Source organism: Trichomycterus rosablanca, chromosome 26 (assembly GCF_030014385.1).
Source record: "Trichomycterus rosablanca isolate fTriRos1 chromosome 26, fTriRos1.hap1, whole genome shotgun sequence".
Lineage (NCBI taxonomy): Eukaryota > Metazoa > Chordata > Actinopteri > Siluriformes > Trichomycteridae > Trichomycterus > Trichomycterus rosablanca.
The window spans coordinates 4202663-4219329 of NC_086013.1; the positions used below are offsets into that span (position 1 = coordinate 4202663).

Genomic DNA, 16667 nt, shown 5'->3' on the forward strand with positions numbered 1-16667 from the left:
ACATCATTTTCTTAGTCATAACCACGTCAATTCCGTGCTCTCATTTGCATATCTCTGTTGCAGAATTACAATAACGAAGGACACCAAGGTGCCGAACGCCTGTTTATTCACGTTAAACAAAGAAGACCACACGCTAGGAAACATCATTAGATCGTAAGTACACCATCATTATCGTCTTGCTGAAACTGGGATGCACTGCACTGATTCACACTCTAAAACACTCTTATACTTGTGCTTATGCTTGTTTAACAGACAACTGCTGAAGGACCCTCAGGTGTTGTTTGCCGGCTATAAGGTTCCCCACCCACTGGAGCACAAGATTGTCATTCGTGTGCAGACGACACCGGACTACAGTCCTCAAGAAGCCTTCACAAATGCCATCACTGATCTTATTAGTGAACTGTCCTTGCTGGAGGAAAGGTTCAGGGTGAGTAACAAGTCTATTGGTCTTTACAATATCAATTTAATAGAGGTACTGTCGACCAGCCGGGAATCTAGACAGACACATGATTGGCTATGTCTGAGGGGGTGGGGATTAACAAAAGAAATTTGACCAGTAGTGTCTAAAATGTTTGCATAAGACTGCAGTCGGATTCAGCTCCAGTTTATCTGTATTGTACATTTTGCTTTACATTATTAACACAACTAATATTTTTTTACTTCTATTCTAGGTTGCCATTAAAGACAAGCAAGAAGGAATTGAATAAAGACTACTGCTCCATCTCTGCATAACTGTCCACTGATGATGATTCCTAACTCGTTAAACTGGATTGTATTAGACATTTATTCTATTTCAGTCCATCAATAAGGATGTTTGAACCTAATGTCTATTTACTATACCAGTACCGTGTCTGCACTTGCTAAAAGCGATAACGTCAAGCATTTCCTATGAAACACCAGTTTATTAAACTTATAATGGAAGTCTAAGGGTAGTTGATCAATTTTCTTTATAATATTGAAAACACATAAACGACTATTCTGCACATTTTCTTTCAGAATAAAGGTCTGAGGATTAAAATGATACCTGATTAAATTATCCATGTTAGATACCCGTACTTGACAAAGTAAGTAAATAGACGCTAGGTTAAATTCATTTAGGGTACTGTGATTGCTTCGACGTTTTTGTGAATCACATGTTGTGGTGACTGTATTGTACAGTAATGTACTATTTCCATTGCCTGTCTTGTAATTTTCATTGCATCCTGTCTGTAATTAAACTGCCTAATTGTTGTTTTTTTTGTATTTTGATTGAGCAAATACATTTTATACCTAAACTGTTTGTCATTTTTTACAATACAAACTACAAAGTTCAGTTACAATAAGTAAATACTAATTAAAACACTATACACAATACACTATATGGCCAAAAGTATGTGGGCACTTGACCATGAGTTTAGATTTATTTTTATTTGATTTATTAAGTGTAAAAGAATACAGAAATTAAAAAATTGAAATTAAGAAAGCTTAAATACAATTAAAAATAAAAGTCATTTAAAGTGAACCAAGTGTGCGAAAGTGACAACAGTGCAAGAACATAATATGGATCTGATGTCGTGTCTGTGTGGGTTTCCTATGGGAGGTCCAGTTTCCTCCCACAGTCCAAAGACATGCAAGTGAGGTGAGGTGAGGTGAATTGGAGATACAAAATTGTCCATGAGTGTGTTCGACATTAAAGACTTGTTGAAAACTGATGAATCTTGTGTAATGAGTAACTACCTGTTCTGTCATGAATGTAACCAAAGTGTGTAAAACATGACCTTAAAACCTCAATAAATAAATAAATTAATAATTAAGATAACCTGAAATTCAGAAACCTGATATATTTGGACATTAATTACATGATAATTACCAGATTTTATGACTCTTAAATAACCACTTAATTTATGATGTATGTCTCATGATACTATGGTGTTTATATTTGTTTTATATTTCATGATTTTATATTACTCTTTTCCTGTAGCACTTTGAGATTTGTATTCAAATGTAAAGTGCGTTATAAATAAAATGTATTATTATTATTATTATTATTATTATAGTAACAGCTATGCTATGTGCTAACATTACCTACATGAAAACATGGTTAGCAGGGTTTATTTTGACCTTCACCTAAATAAACTTTATAAAATCAATATATATAAGGTCCTTACTCTAGGTTTGGTTTGTTTTTCTTTTATTTATTTATTTATTTATTTATTTTTTAATACAAGAGGGAAGTTACACTAAATTTGAACTGAACTACCCTTAGCTGTTTGTAGGTGTTTGATGCCTTACGATGGAATTTACGATTATTTCGCTTTATTGTTATTAAAATCATATGTAGTAGAATAGAAAATAAATATAAAGTAGAATATAAAAGCGCATAAGCATTGAAATATACTTATTATAAATTATAAAATGTGTAAAACGTCCTTAATAAGTAAAAAACGTAAAATAGAATAGAAAGCGGAACTGTTTCATTCAGGGGTGTTTCTACGGGGAAGCTTCATGGCGGTGCAGACAGTACTGTAGCTTGATGGCTGCGGGGCAGCAGTGTGGATGTAAGGGGATCAGAACATGTCTGATCTGTGAGAGAGATCAGAAACAACATCTAGTGAATAATAAGAAAAACGAGTCGGTAAGTCGGATACACAGATGTTCTGATCCTGACTGGTATGTCTGTGTTCTAATGCACTGATGTGTTGCAGATCCATTATGATTTCATCTACGATCCGGACTCACAGCGGGCAGTACCAGTTGAAGGTGGTGATCAGGAGGCTTTTCCATTCCCCGGTGTGTTTGTGTGGGAGAACTTTGTATCAGACGATGAGGAGAGAGAGCTGGTTAGTAGAATGGACCAGGATGAGTGGAGGGAGTCTCAATCAGGTCGTCGCAAACAGGTAACAGTATTCCGTACAGTGCTACTAACACACATTCATGTGTAGGGTGGTCTCCTTATAGTAAGAAGAGCCTGGGTTCGATTCCCTTTTGTGTAGAGTTTGGGATGTTTTCCCTGTATGCGCATGGGTTTCCTCCGGGTGCTCCGGTTTTCTCACACAGGTCCACTACTCTAATCATGTAGTGTGCAACTGGCTTATTGTAACTATTAACTATAATAACTGTTCCGATTTGCTTCTTCCAGGACTTTGGACCCAAGGTGAACTTCAAAAAGCAGCGCATCCGCCTTGGAGACTTCACCGGCCTCCCTTTCATCAGTTCTGTACTAGTGGACAGGATGAGCAAGGATCCTCTGTTGGCTGGATTTCACCCTGTAGAGCAGTGCAACCTGGAGTACACACCCGAACGAGGCTCGGCCATCGACCCCCACCTGGACGACAGCTGGCTGTGGGGCGAGCGCTTAGTCACGCTCAATCTGCTCTCCGACACCGTGGTCACTATGAGTCTGGACCAGGGCTGGGGGAACATGGACGACGGGGAGGTCAGGGTGGACGTGAACCTGCCCCGCAGGGCTTTGATCCTGCTACACGGAGAGGCCCGCCACCGGTGGAAACACGCAATTCACCGGGAACACGTTCAGAGACGGAGGGTGTGCAGCACTTTTAGAGAGCTGAGTTCTGACTTTCTGTGTGGTGGGGAGAATGAGAAAGTCGGATCTGAGCTTCTGGACGTTGCGTTAAGCTATAAAGGCGTTCCTGTGTGAACATCATCTATCGTTATTAAAAAGTGTGTCATTGCTGTTAAATAAGGTCATGCAGCCAATTTTTAAATGGATATATTGGTGTTTTTAACTTAATGTGGTATAAAAATAAATTGTTTTACAAAATGTGTCGTGTTTTTATTTATTTTTCATGTTTTACCACCTAATATTTCACAGCCTGTTTGAGCTATGTTACTGATTGGATGCATATCTTTATAGACACAATTTGTAGACTCATTATTTTCCTTCATTTGGGGTTTACATACAATTTTATGCAGGTCAGTCTGTGTTCCCATTGGCAACATCAGCTTAATTACGTATAAAAATATTATATGGAAAAATACATGCATCTCTCAGAACTAGTGGTGGTCTGGCCAATCGTTTACATACAAGCTTGTTAAATAATCATATTTCCTTCCATTATTTAAATATAATAAGGGACTAAATGGGTGTTCTTACTATGACCTCTATTCCGAAAACTTGTTCGTAAAATACAATGATTTGCAAATCCTTTTAACGTGTATTCAACCAAGAATGGTACAAAGATACGGGTGCTTCAACAAATTCTACACATTCATGTACAGCCTTGTATTAGGTATACACATCTGGTATGTACAGTCAGTGTTTTATAAGCACCTATCAAACAGATTATGCATATACAGTTACTGACTGACTCTGTCCCTGTCCATGGGATTAAAGGTCATGGGCAGTTAATATTGTTTTATTAACCCTGTTCTATATGCACGTATAGATTTTCTGACTCTTTAAATTGAAGTGTTGATTGTGAACCCCTAAGCATTATTTTAAATCTGTCTGGCCTATTTGCACATTCATTGAGGTGGCAAACATCAACCCATCCATAAAAATGACTGAGCTTTTTTGTTAATGCTTCTTTGATACACAATCATGCATTGCATCCGTCCTAACTTTATGACACTGAATTAGCAATTAGTGCATATTTATATTTTTCATAGAAATCTATAAAGCTAATAAGGTAGTACATGGAATATCTCTTCTATGCACTGTTTTTTTATTTAAATAAAAATCACATCTTCCTAGCTTTGCATTTTAATTACGGGCAAGCCGTAGCCTAGTGGTTAGGGTACTGGACTAGTAATCAGAAGATCGTTGGTTCAAGCCCCACCACTGCCAGGTTGCTGCTGTTGGGCCCTTGAGCAAGGCCCTTAACCCTCAATTGCTCAGATTGTATACTGTAACTGTACTGTAAGTCGCTTTGGATAAAGGTGTCTGCTAAATGCTGAAAATGTAATTAATATATTGACTTTTTTGGAATTGGGGTTGTATAATTTAGTAGGAAAACTAAATTCAATACTTATTTTTACTTTTTTTTTTTTAATGTGCCATTAATATTTTAATTGTGTTGCTGTGATAGGCTATTTTTACATAATGGTAGAATTAATGATCTTGTTTAAAATGATTTTACACAAGTGTATATCACTTAAATATAATAAGTGGATCACCGCAAATACAACAATGCATAACTACAAATTTTATAAAGATTTAAAAATAGTTTAATACGAATTTTAAATATGCTGTTTGACACGATTGAGGATAACGGGATTTGCCACACTCAAAATGGCGGAATTAAGGCTCCACTTCGAGCACACGGGGTGAAAGTTCAATTTGTATTTTCCCGGGAAATCACAAAACAAAAATCACCTAACTGTAAGTACGATGAGCTATTCTGCATCTGTGTGTTGTTTTTATTTAGATTGTTTTGTAATTTGGGATATTAATAAATTACAAGATCATTTTAATTACACGTTAGTAGCGATTCTACCGGACGCCACGTGTTATTTAGGTGCCGATTAGCTTCACAGTATTCCGGACACTTTTAAACTGACTACACGTTAGTTAGAATATGTCTAAACATGTCGACTTTTGCTTTAAATGTATTTAAATATAAAGTATATCCTGTCTGGCTTGCTGTATGAAACTGAAATGTTAACAGAAATCCAGAATAAAGCAAAAATAGGCAGTTTGTGGTGTTTTCCTGGTCTGTTTATGTGTATTTATGTAAACAATAGAGTGAATTCTATATTCTTCAGACGTGACTATCCAGCCAGTGGTTCCTCACCACCATCAGAAGGTGTTAAGTGGCCACTTGGGTCGCACCCGGTCCATTCTAATGCAAACAGCTCGAAATGAAACCCCATCATCCAATGGAAACACTTTCAGCTGAAACAATAGCACGATCCAAGTGTTATTTAAACCAGTATGAACTTACCAGTCTGTTTAAATTCACTTACAGTTTCAGATCTACTGCTGGTGGCATCATGGAGAAGATTACAGAGAGACTTCTGCTGGAGAAAGGTTCACCACAGACCAACAAACTGCAACACATCACCAATATCAAGTGAGTCAGATTTAGAGTCTAATTATAATAGAAGATCCAGTTCTTTTAAACAATATATATATAATATAGTATAAGTAACATCATAACATAACACATACATCCTGTAGTGTGTAGTCAGTGCTTATTACACTAAGCAACAGTTATTAACTTTAGGGTCAGTCCTTGGCCACATGAATTTTTTTTTTTACTATTAATAATATGGTGTTTTATGCAGATAAACCCAACTTGGAATTGAAATAACCTCCAGTTACCATGTGCAGTAAATAAATAGAAGCTGTTCAGATCTTTAACATTTTAGAATATGACTTGAATAAACACATTTGTTATACTGTGTGAAGTGAATAATATATCACATTATTAATAAGACACACTAAATACTACAGTGAATACAGCTGCATGCAAAGGTTTGATCACCCTCAACCAGTGGTACAGTTGTACCTTGTAACTCAACGTCCCCTAAACTCAAAATCTTTGAAACTCGACGCCCTTTGTTGAACGCCCTGTGAGGAATAACCTCCGGATTCACTCTGATTGCACCACGTGTATCTGTGTTTATCTGGATTTTCCTCACTGTTTCACTTTTAAACTTGTGTTACAGCTCGAGGTTCTGAGAAATTGTAAGAATCAGCTTTTTATTTCAGTGTTTTTATATTATATTTGTGTTATTACAACCCCATAATTTTACATTAGCCTAAAATATATTCACATCCGCTGGACCATGGAGCGCATTAACAGGTTTCCTGTACATCCTTATGGGAAAAAATACCTTGCAAATCACCGCCAGTCCCAGAACCAATTGTCGTTGAGTTTCAAGGTACTACTGTATTAATAGTTTTTAATTTTATTATTTAGATCTTATTTGCTAAAATAGTGTCAGCACTTGCAAAATAAACAAACAAAACATGAGACACCAAAACAATGTGGCTGCCTCTCTGGGCGCCATCTTTTCATTCTGTATTGTACTTGTCTATGTATTTATGCAGTAATAACATAAAGAACAGTGGGTACTTGTGGCTTAAATTATGCTCATGTGGTGCACACTTTCTATTACAGGGCATTAATAACTGACTAATTAATGATTGCGGACCAATGTTCTTACATTTGTCTGCGTTTCCTGCCCAAGAAAAGATACATTTCATCAACCTGGTCCTGGTATGGCTTGCGTGGGGTCTGGTTTCACATGGAAACACTGGGTGCAGGGCAGGAATTGCCTTTTTTGAGGGCCTCAGTCGTCCTCCCCCGTTCAGACATTGCCAATCATGTCTGAATTGATGCCCGGCCAGCCGATACACAATAGCACAATAGAGCAAATTATAAAAAGTATGCATGTGTAATAAGGTAACAATAACCACCTTCCCTTCTGCTCTGCAGTCTCTCTCGGTTGGGGTTGAAGAATAAAGACCTGCCTGTGGCCCTGCTGAATAAGCTGACCAGCCTGCAGGTTCTGGATCTTTCAGGAAACATGTTGCAGAAGCTGCCCGCTGCCCTTTCTTTCCCCCGTCTGAGGGTTTTAAACCTCTCCAGCAACGACTTGGAGGACGTCCATTCACTGGAGAGCCTGAGCAACCTGGAAGAGCTGCGACTGGAGGACAACCTGTACCTCACCGTAAGAGTCAGCTCATGATGCACTTGCTGCTGTTTGCGGTGTATTTTCAGCATTGACAGACGGGTGAATGGGTGTTTTTTATTGTATTGTAGGTGAGCGATGAACACAGGGTGATGTTCCTCTTGCCCAAGCTGAAGATTTTGAACGGGAAGGACGTCAGTTCGACAGCCAACCACATTCGCTACGTCAGCAGTGAGATTCTCAGGAAGCGGGTGAGTAGACTACACTGCATCATTTACAGCTGTGATTTACCGTAGTTTCTGATCAGATCTGTTTACGTATGTTACAGGTGATTGGCGTGTGGGAGAAGGACTTCAGTCTTCCTGAAACACAGACCACACAGGGCCTGGACACGCTTGAGAAGAAATTCGTCGCGGCCGCGTGCTTCAGGGTCAAATACGGCCCCAGCTCTTTAAACGACTACACCAAATGGAGGGTGTGTACATTTTTGTGACACATTGATTTACTGATGTATCATTGTCTCATTTAATCCATTTTTAATTGTAATCTTTTTGATGTTTAGGTGGAGATGATTGCCAAGGAATACCTGAAATCTTTGACTAATCCGGACCAGGAGGAGGAAGGAAGAACAACTGAACATGATGATGTAGGAATAATTTAATACTATATATATACAACGATCAGCCATACATTAAAACCACGTCTTTGTTTCTACACTCACTGTCCATTTTATCAGCTCCACTTACCATATAGAAGCACTTTGTAGTTCTACAATTACTGACTCTACATACTTAGCCTGCTTTCATGCTGTTCGTTAATGGTCAGGACCTCCACAGGACCACTACAGATCAGGTATTATTCGGGTGGTGGATCATTCTCAGCACTGCAGTGACACTGACATGGTGGTGGTGTGTTAGTGTGTGTTGTGCTGGTATGAGTGGATCAGACACAGCAGCGCTGCTGGAGTTTTTAAATACCGTGTCCACTCACTGTCCGCTCTATTAGACGCTCCTACCTAGTTGTTCCACTTTGTAGATGTAAAGTCAGAGACGATCGCTCATCTATTGCTGCTGTTTGAGTCGCTCATCTTCTAGACCTTCATCGGTGGTCACAGGACGCTGCCCACGGGGCGCTGTTGGCTGGATATATTTTTGGTTGGTGGACTATTCTCAGTCTAGCAGTGACAGTGAGCACTCCATCAGTGCTGCTGTGTCTGATCCAGTCATACCAGCACAACACACACTAACACACCACCACCATGTCAGTGTCACTGCAGTGCTGAGAATGACCCACCACCTGAATAATACCTGCTCTGTGGGGGTCCTGACCATTGAAGAACAGCATGAAAGGGGGCTAACAAAGCATGCAGAGAAACAGATGGACTACAGTCAGTGATTGTAGAACTACAAAGCGCTTCTATATGGTAAGTGGAGCTGATAAAATGGACAGTGAGTGTAGAAACAAGGAGGTGGTTTTAATGTTACGGCTGATCGGTGTATGTTGTATAGTCAAAAGTGTGTGAGGTTGGGTATGAATCCAGTTTTGCAGAACACGTACACCCATACATGCCGATTCTGGGATCTCCCAGGAAGACAATACGACATGTCACACGGCTAGAAATGTCCCACACTGGTTGGAAGAGCATGACAGAGACTTCCAAGCATCTGTGGAACCACTTCAATGGTCGTGTTGGCTCTATGCACTGTAGTCAGCGTGGCTCCAGATACCTGTGACGACCTACCAGGACCTTATTGAGTCACTCCAGCCTGTCTAGCTGCTGTGCACATGGCGGTTACTCTGGATATTAGCCGGTGGTCATAATAATGTGACTCGACAGTGTCACCTTAACTCAATTACTAGAACGGTTGTCCACATACTTTTCGCCATGTTTCATAAATTCACCATGATTATAGTATTAATTTACACAAATGATTTGTACCTTCAGACGGTCCAGTCTCCCTCCAAAAGGAAGAGCAGCGATCCAGACGCCAACGTCGAAGCCGAAAGCCCTCGTAAGAGAAGAACCCTGAATGAAGCAGCAGCTCCGGAGGCCAGTCCGCGCAAATCAACCCGACAGGCTAGCTCCGCTTCGCTCGAGGCAAGTCCAAGGAAATCAAGCCGACTGCAAGACGTCCCGAAGTCGAGCCCGATGAAATCCGTGAAGGCGCCCGCTCCCGAGGCGAGCCCGAGGAAATCCAGTCGGGTACCTGTCCCTTCTCAAAAATTCGATGCCACTGCAAGTCCTAGAAAGTCAGCACAGGCAGCTGGGAATTCCTCGACGGGAAAGAAAAACCTACAGGATCAGCTGACAACCCAAAATGCAGGAAAACCCACCAGGACTGGACATGGGTCACTCCGGAAAGCAGCTAATTACCAAGTTCCTCAGGTACGTGTGCACAGTTTTCAATGCTATGATGGCTCGTTCTGTGCCAGTCGGGTATCTACACAGACATGACTTGCCAGAACAGCCCAGCCACTAGGAGGTGCACTTGTCCGTGTGCTTCCAGTGCTGGTCCCAAGCCCAGATAAAATAATACAGGAGCACTTGGACCCTTCTTTGACCCACGTTTTGTCCATGATCTTTATCGCCACCCAGGCAACAAGCAATGCAAAACACAAAAAACGAAATATGTTTAATTAATAAAAATGTGAATCTGGTCCCACTGTGGTTTACAAGATGTAACGTAAAGCCTCCACAATGGGGTGTTTGAGTGCAAGTTCATTTTGTGTTTGTGCCTGTTAACTGCAGGCAGTTGTAGCCTAGTGGTTAAGATACTGGACTAGTAATCGAAAGGTCACTGGTTAAAGCCTCACCACTGCCAGGTCGCCACTGACGGGCCACTGTCAGTCACTTTGGATAAATGCAGAACATGTAAACCCAGGGTTTGAAAAGCCCTGCTATAGGGTCACTGGTGTACCCGATAGAGATGGGACGATCGATCGGCTACGAATCGGTATCGGCCGATTTTTAATCAAAATATGCGATCGGCGGTCGGCGATATTTCCTAAAAGTAGCCGATCCGATCGTGTGATATATAAAGACCATGTTAAGTTAACAGCTCAGTGGATTGATCCAGACTTTGAACTACGAAGCACCAACCATCACATCACCATTCATCAACAATCGTACAGAAACCATCGTGAAAGCTCTTACGATGTAATTTTGCTGATTGTAATATTTACTTTAAAAAGATAATTCAACCCGGTCACATCTGAGTCGATTCTATCAGCACGTTATATAAACTCCTGGTTCACTTTGGTAAATCGTAAGCGGTTCTTACTTGTGATGTAGATGAGAACAGAAAACGTTACAGAGCCAATCCGAGGCAAAAGTTTATTCATTACCAAATTCGTTAGTTCAGGATCATCTGCTGAACTTTTAGAAAACTTTTAGCTCCTTAGATGGAACGAGTCTGACGGTCGGTTACAGATCTGTGGTAATAGCAGTTTAATGAAGCTTTTTAATGTAAGAGAGTCACACAGAATGTTCTGTAGTAGCTGGTGTTTATTTAAAACCACGACATTTAATTAATAACAGTAAACACGGAGAGATAACCGAGAAGAGAAACTTACGCTTCACATAAAAACGAATCAACTCATGAATCAATGAATCACTTATAGCGATACTGTGAACAAAGCGTCTCTTCTAAAGGCACAAACACACACACACACACACACACACACACTGTGAGGCTCTTTTTAAGTTTATTTACTGCTAATCCCCCCCGATCGGAATCGGCTATCGGCCGATGTCCCTGATCGGAGATCGGAATCGGTGCCAAAAACCCCGATCGGTCCATCTCTAGTACCCGATCATCTCTAACAGCTGGGGGTTACCGCAATACACATAAACCCCCCCCCCCAGTTATCAGTCATCTCACTATATTCATTGTTGTGTCTTGTCGTCAATGGCCCATCAGACAATCGTTACCTGTATGCTAATTTCCTCTGTCTCTAGGAGCCGGCCAGTCTGCAGCCTCTCCACGTCCTGCAGTGCCACAGCAAGAACGACAGTCCGGACGATTTCAGCACCCAGCTGTGGGCTTGCGCATTCGAGCCCGTGCAGGACAACAGCGGTGAGTGGTCTCGGGTCCACCCGGATCTGCATGTTGCCAGTTGTAGCCTAGTGGTTAAGAGACAGGACTTGTAATCGTGAATAGAAAGTCCCACCACTGCGTATTGATTTGTATTTATTTGTTCATCTTTTGTAGACGACGCGTCGGCGCCTACGGTGGCCACTTGCGGAGGGGAGACGGTGTGCGTGATAGACTGTGAGTCCGGTCACGTGCTGAAGAAATACAAGGTTCCTGGGGAGGTACGTCGCTCTTAGTTATCACCATTATAACAAATAAAGGAAACAGCGGTTGCCATAGCAATAGGCATCACTGAGTTGTCTTCTCTTCTCCTTTATTCACTCAGGAGTTCTTCACGGTGGCCTGGACTACGGTGTTAATGGCACGGGAGCACGGCACTGCCCGGCCCTGCTCTGTGCTCGCCGCAGGGGGCAAGAGAGGCATGGTGAAGCTCATTCACCCCAGAGCCAACCTGGCATACGGGGAGTTCCGCGCCAGCCGGCGTGCCATATCCATCATGCGCTTCTACACCAGTTTCCTGTTCAGTAAGTGTCTTACTGGCTTTCGGGTCTGTTCGAAAATCTAGTGAGCTGCCTACTGCCTACCTGGCAGCTGCCTAAGTAGAAGCAGCCTCAGGCCATTCAAACCAATGGCCTGACATATGTGATGCTCTGTTGACTAAGAGACTTGTTATCTGTTTCCAGCTGGTACCTATGACAACAAGATTATCATGTGGGATATTGGCGGCCTGGATCGCGACTACAACTACACAGCCAGGTTGGTTACAGCTCGATTTTCATTCCCCCAGACCCAGATTTGAAATTATTTACCCTATGTTTTTCTCTTCTTGTGCTACCAGTCAGCTGCTAGTTCTGGAGACACGCTCCTCTCCTCTGCACCTTTGCTTGCCACCGTCCTCGCCCGACACACACCTCCTCTCGGCCTGCGATGACGGCCTGTACAGCTTCAACATCCAGCTCGGCAAGAACGTAAAGAAGAGGTGCGTATTTGGGGGATTGTACGATGCTGATACGAAGATGCTGATGATTGTTTTAATTGTGGGTAGGGTCACCAGACACAACAATTAAACATAAGTGTATGAAAATGTGTACTGGTGTGTGTTTTAGGATGGAAGAGATGGAGATCATATTTCCCGTGTACAAGAGGAAGGACAAGACGAATGATTACCGCACTATTGATGGTCTCAGCTTTCTTACAGATGATCTAGTTGGTGAGTATCTGAGAGAACCAGTTCGGCCAACGTTCCCAACCCAACGTTCAGTCTAATGTGCAGTCTGCTGACTGGTTGTGGTAATGAGCACTGGCGGGAATATGCTGCTATTTTGTTGTTTTCTTAGAGTCTTTTCTTCGTTTCAGCATCAAAGAGTCACATGCAGGGCTCGATCTACCTGTGGAGCTGGAAAGGCACCAGGGCGATGCACCAGGGCAAGAAAAAGGAGGTGGCCGCCGTGATCCTGGCCGAGCTGCAGTGGGCCAAGACGGACATCCCTTACCTGTCTCTCAACACCTGCCCTGGTAAGCACCCTGCCACTGACACAAATGTTGGTTCTCAGGTGGCACAGCAGTCTATTAAGCTGGCCAAAGTTAAAACAGGGGTAAAATAAAAGTGAAAAGTGTGAAATATTAATACACAATATAACAGAATGCCTGTACTTGTAATATATACATATACAGGTGTACAGTACAGCAACAACAGGAGTCAGAGTGCAGGGTCAGCCGTTGTACAGCACCCCTTTAAAGAGGGTTAAAAGCCTTGCTTAACTGCCCAACAGAGGCAGCATGGTAAATCCGGGAGTCAAACTTTCAACCTTTTTGATTGATAGCCCAAAGCTCTATCCACTAGGCTACCACTGTCCCAATAAGCCGGTGAATAACAGGCAAGGGCATCCCTATCAAAAGACGCCAGAAAAAAACAAAAAGTTTTATATAAGATTTATAGTAATATTAAGGAACTATATTACACTTGTACCAGCTACTCAATCCACCACTGAGTAACAACCCAAGCTCTTGAGAATAATCCAATACATGTAAACCCTATACACCAGTAGCAGACATTAAAAAATACAGTATTAAAAGACTGCCATGCCACCAGTTGGACACCCCTTGCGTCCAATACCGTATTAGGACCACTGTGCCAACCGAGCTCCAAGTTCTGTTATATACTTAACAAGTATACCTCATCACAAGGGCAAGCCGTAGCCTAGTGGTTAAGGTACTGGACTAGTAATCTGAAGGTCGCTGGTTCAAGCCCCACTACTGCCAGGTTGCTGCTGGTGGGCCCTTGAGCAAGGCCCTTAACCCTTGATTGCTCAGACTGTATACTGTAACTGTACTGTAAGTCGCTTTGGATAAAGGCGTCTGCTAAATGCTGAAAATGTAAATGTAAATCACATAACGATCAGATTGCTGCCTAAACAGCTCAGAATAAGAACTTCTGAAACATTACCAGGTTTTGTTAGCAGTAAAGGAATGTATATTTCTTGTTGGTTGCAGGCTTTGGATACGTCGTGTGTGGAGACGAGAAGGGAAGGCTCTGGACGTACCACGTCACAGACGCTGCAAAGGCGGCCTTCAAGAGTGGAAAAGCTATTCCAGCCACTGAGGTACGAGAACTATATTAACCTCATTAACAATCATATGTTATGTAATATAAGATCTGATCTGAATCGGTCGCATTGGTTCACAGAGAAAAATCCATGTAAGAACAGTCACTGTGCTTACTGGTCAGTTAAAAGTAAATACAAAAAACACAACTTGTGTTTTGAACCAATTTAGCGCCAATCTATTGCTAGGCTTCAGTCACCCCCCCTCCTCAGACACAGCCAATCATTACTGTGTACATTGGTGGTGGGCTAGCATAATAGAGTTGCACAAAAGAGTCATCTTCTTACTTAGAAAACCATCAAAAGAGCTTTTTAAAACGGTGACTGCGTATGTTTATATGCCGACCACCAGCAGGCAACATGGCGTAATGTCCTTGTTCAAACCTTCAAACCCAGACGTTTGTCTTTGTCTTTCAGGTGCTAGAGTGGCCATCTCCTGTAAGAAAAGGCACGGGGCCAGTTGAAGGACCCTCCATCAACAACGTTTGCATGGATCCCAAGCTTCGTTACTTAGTTGCATTAAGTGATAAGAACATGGTAGTGGTTTGGAAGCAAGGATCTCAGCCGTAAACTGATGAACTGAATTGAACTGAACTAATTGTAATTCCGTCATGCTGCTGTCTACATCTACGTTACATGTACATCCTGCTTCAGTGCTGATCCAGTATCAGTGCTTGTGTGTAATGCTCCTTTTCCATTGCACAGTACCCTACGGTACAATACGGTACTCAACCAGATCCAGAACTATACGTACAGTATCGAATGTGTTGTTTTCTGTTTTAAATTGCACAAGGGTACTTGTAAAAATAAGAGTTTTTCGTCCCACCAATACGACCCACTTTGGTACACTTGGTCCCTGGTCAACAAGGGTAGCCAGACTTATCATGGGTACGTTACATTTACATTTTCGGCATTTAGCAGACGCTCTTATCCAGAGCGACTTACAGACTTACTGTATTGGTACATGGTTCCAATACAGTTGAACTTAGGTGCCGGCTTGTTCAGGGTATATGAATCGCAGGCCGGGCTCACACATACAGAAGGTGCATGGTGGTATGCGAGCGATCCTAGCCATTGGTGGGGACACATCAGTGCACCTTTAGGAACCTGGAACAGGTTTGCATCAGTAAACTGCTAAATCAGTCATGCTGATGAATAATCCACTGCGGTGACCCCTAATGGGAGCGGCCGAATGGAATCATTCCCTTAGGAGCAGGCCGGATCCTTGATGGGTTCATGTACTGCAAATGTATCGTGCTGTAGGAAAAGAAGCATACGTTACAGTTTACAAGAGAAGTTTTGATTGTTTTACGTTACTTTTATTCTTTTTTTTTTTTGTAAATAACATTTTTATGTAAAAAAAAAAAAAAAATGTACAGAACTAAACAATGTTAAACAAGTATGCATGTGTGTAATTGCAGTACATACGTATGCCATGGTCGATTATACCATTAAAACCTAAAATCATGACTAGATATTGGTCATAAAATGTTCCGAAAATGCTTCTGGGTCGTTTCTTTTCTTTTGGTTGATTATAAAATGTGGTGCTGATAAAATTGATTACATACTTTCAACTTTGTGGAAACAGTTTGGGAAATGCAAGGTCCATAAATACATGGTGCATCATTTGTGATGAATTAAAAAGTTTAATGTGAAACTTGTGTGTCTTGTCAGCTCCACTCACCATATAGAAGCACTTTGTAGTTCTACGATTACTGACTGTAGAATGCTGTTCTTCAATGGTCAGGACCCCCACAGAGCAGGTATTATTTAGGTGGTGGATAATTCTCAGCATGGTGGTGGTGTGTTAGTGTGTGTTGTGCTGGTATGAGTGGATCAGACACAGCAGCGCTGCTGGAGTTTTTAGACACCGTGTCCACTCACTGTCCACTCTGTTAGACACTCCTACCTAGTCGGTCCACCTTGTAGATGTAAAGTCAGTGACGATCGCTCATCTATTGCTGCTGTTTGAGTCGGTCATTTTTGAGACCTTCATCGGTGGTCACAGGACGCTGCCCACGGGGCGCTGTTGGCTGGATGTTTTTGGTTGGTGGACTATTCTCAGTCCAGCAGTGACAGTGAGGTGTTTAAAAACGCCACTCATGCCAGCACAACACACACTAACACACCACCACCAGGCTAACAAAGCATGCAGAGAAACAGATGGACTACAGTCAGTAATTGTAGAACTACAAAGTGCTTCTATATGATAAGTGGAGCTGATAAAGCTTCTTTATGGGACTTAATGGGCAGAAATCCCCACAGACACATTAGTGAAGTCCATACATGGTTCAACATGCTTATTGCATTGTCGAATATCTACACGCACCTCAGTCAGGCTATGAGTTGAATCAGAGCGGTAGAGAGAACAGAGTGGCGACACTCTCATAGG

General features: G+C 41.8%; 3 protein-coding genes across 3 annotated transcripts in view; all 3 read left to right on the plus strand.

Annotated features, from left to right (window-relative positions):
* polr2j (RNA polymerase II subunit J) overlaps positions 1-1274 on the plus strand; it is a 3348-nt gene extending 2074 nt beyond the window's left edge. Inside the window, exons 2-4 of the mRNA XM_062988783.1 lie at positions 64-153; positions 253-427; positions 672-1274. Coding sequence (XP_062844853.1) covers positions 64-153; positions 253-427; positions 672-707 — 301 coding nt within the window. The 3' untranslated portion in view covers positions 708-1274. The remainder of the gene's footprint in view (positions 1-63; positions 154-252; positions 428-671) is intronic.
* Positions 1275-2484: 1210 nt separating this feature from the next.
* alkbh4 (alkB homolog 4, lysine demthylase) lies at positions 2485-3762 on the plus strand. The gene is made up of 3 exons (XM_062988857.1): positions 2485-2614; positions 2685-2876; positions 3119-3762. The coding sequence occupies exons 1-3, from the start codon at positions 2513-2515 to the stop codon at positions 3635-3637; spliced, it is 813 nt and encodes a 270-aa protein (XP_062844927.1). The 5' UTR covers positions 2485-2512; the 3' UTR covers positions 3638-3762.
* A 2146-nt stretch (positions 3763-5908) lies between these two features.
* On the plus strand, positions 5909-15889 carry lrwd1 (leucine-rich repeats and WD repeat domain containing 1). Its single transcript, XM_062988638.1, has 15 exons — positions 5909-6011; positions 7383-7617; positions 7710-7829; positions 7907-8053; positions 8141-8224; positions 9524-9964; positions 11537-11654; positions 11790-11893; positions 11998-12196; positions 12356-12428; positions 12511-12651; positions 12779-12882; positions 13029-13187; positions 14166-14275; positions 14693-15889. Exons 1-15 carry the CDS (start codon positions 5932-5934, stop codon positions 14843-14845), a joined length of 2268 nt encoding a protein of 755 aa, XP_062844708.1. The 5' UTR covers positions 5909-5931; the 3' UTR covers positions 14846-15889.
* The last annotated feature ends 778 nt before the right edge of the window (positions 15890-16667 follow it).

Bases quoted from the DNA above. Each gene is read 5' to 3' on its own strand.
- lrwd1 (XM_062988638.1), top strand. From the start codon at position 5,932: ATGGAGAAGATTACAGAGAGACTTCTGCTGGAGAAAGGTTCACCACAG. The intron at 7,830-7,906 runs GTGAGTAGACTA...CGTATGTTACAG, and splicing joins GTGAGATTCTCAGGAAGCGG to GTGATTGGCGTGTGGGAGAA. The intron at 8,225-9,523 runs GTAGGAATAATT...TTGTACCTTCAG, and splicing joins GAACAACTGAACATGATGAT to ACGGTCCAGTCTCCCTCCAA.
- alkbh4 (XM_062988857.1), top strand. From the start codon at position 2,513: ATGGCTGCGGGGCAGCAGTGTGGATGTAAGGGGATCAGAACATGTCTG. The intron at 2,615-2,684 runs GTAAGTCGGATA...GATGTGTTGCAG, and splicing joins ATAATAAGAAAAACGAGTCG to ATCCATTATGATTTCATCTA. The intron at 2,877-3,118 runs GTAACAGTATTC...TGCTTCTTCCAG, and splicing joins AATCAGGTCGTCGCAAACAG to GACTTTGGACCCAAGGTGAA.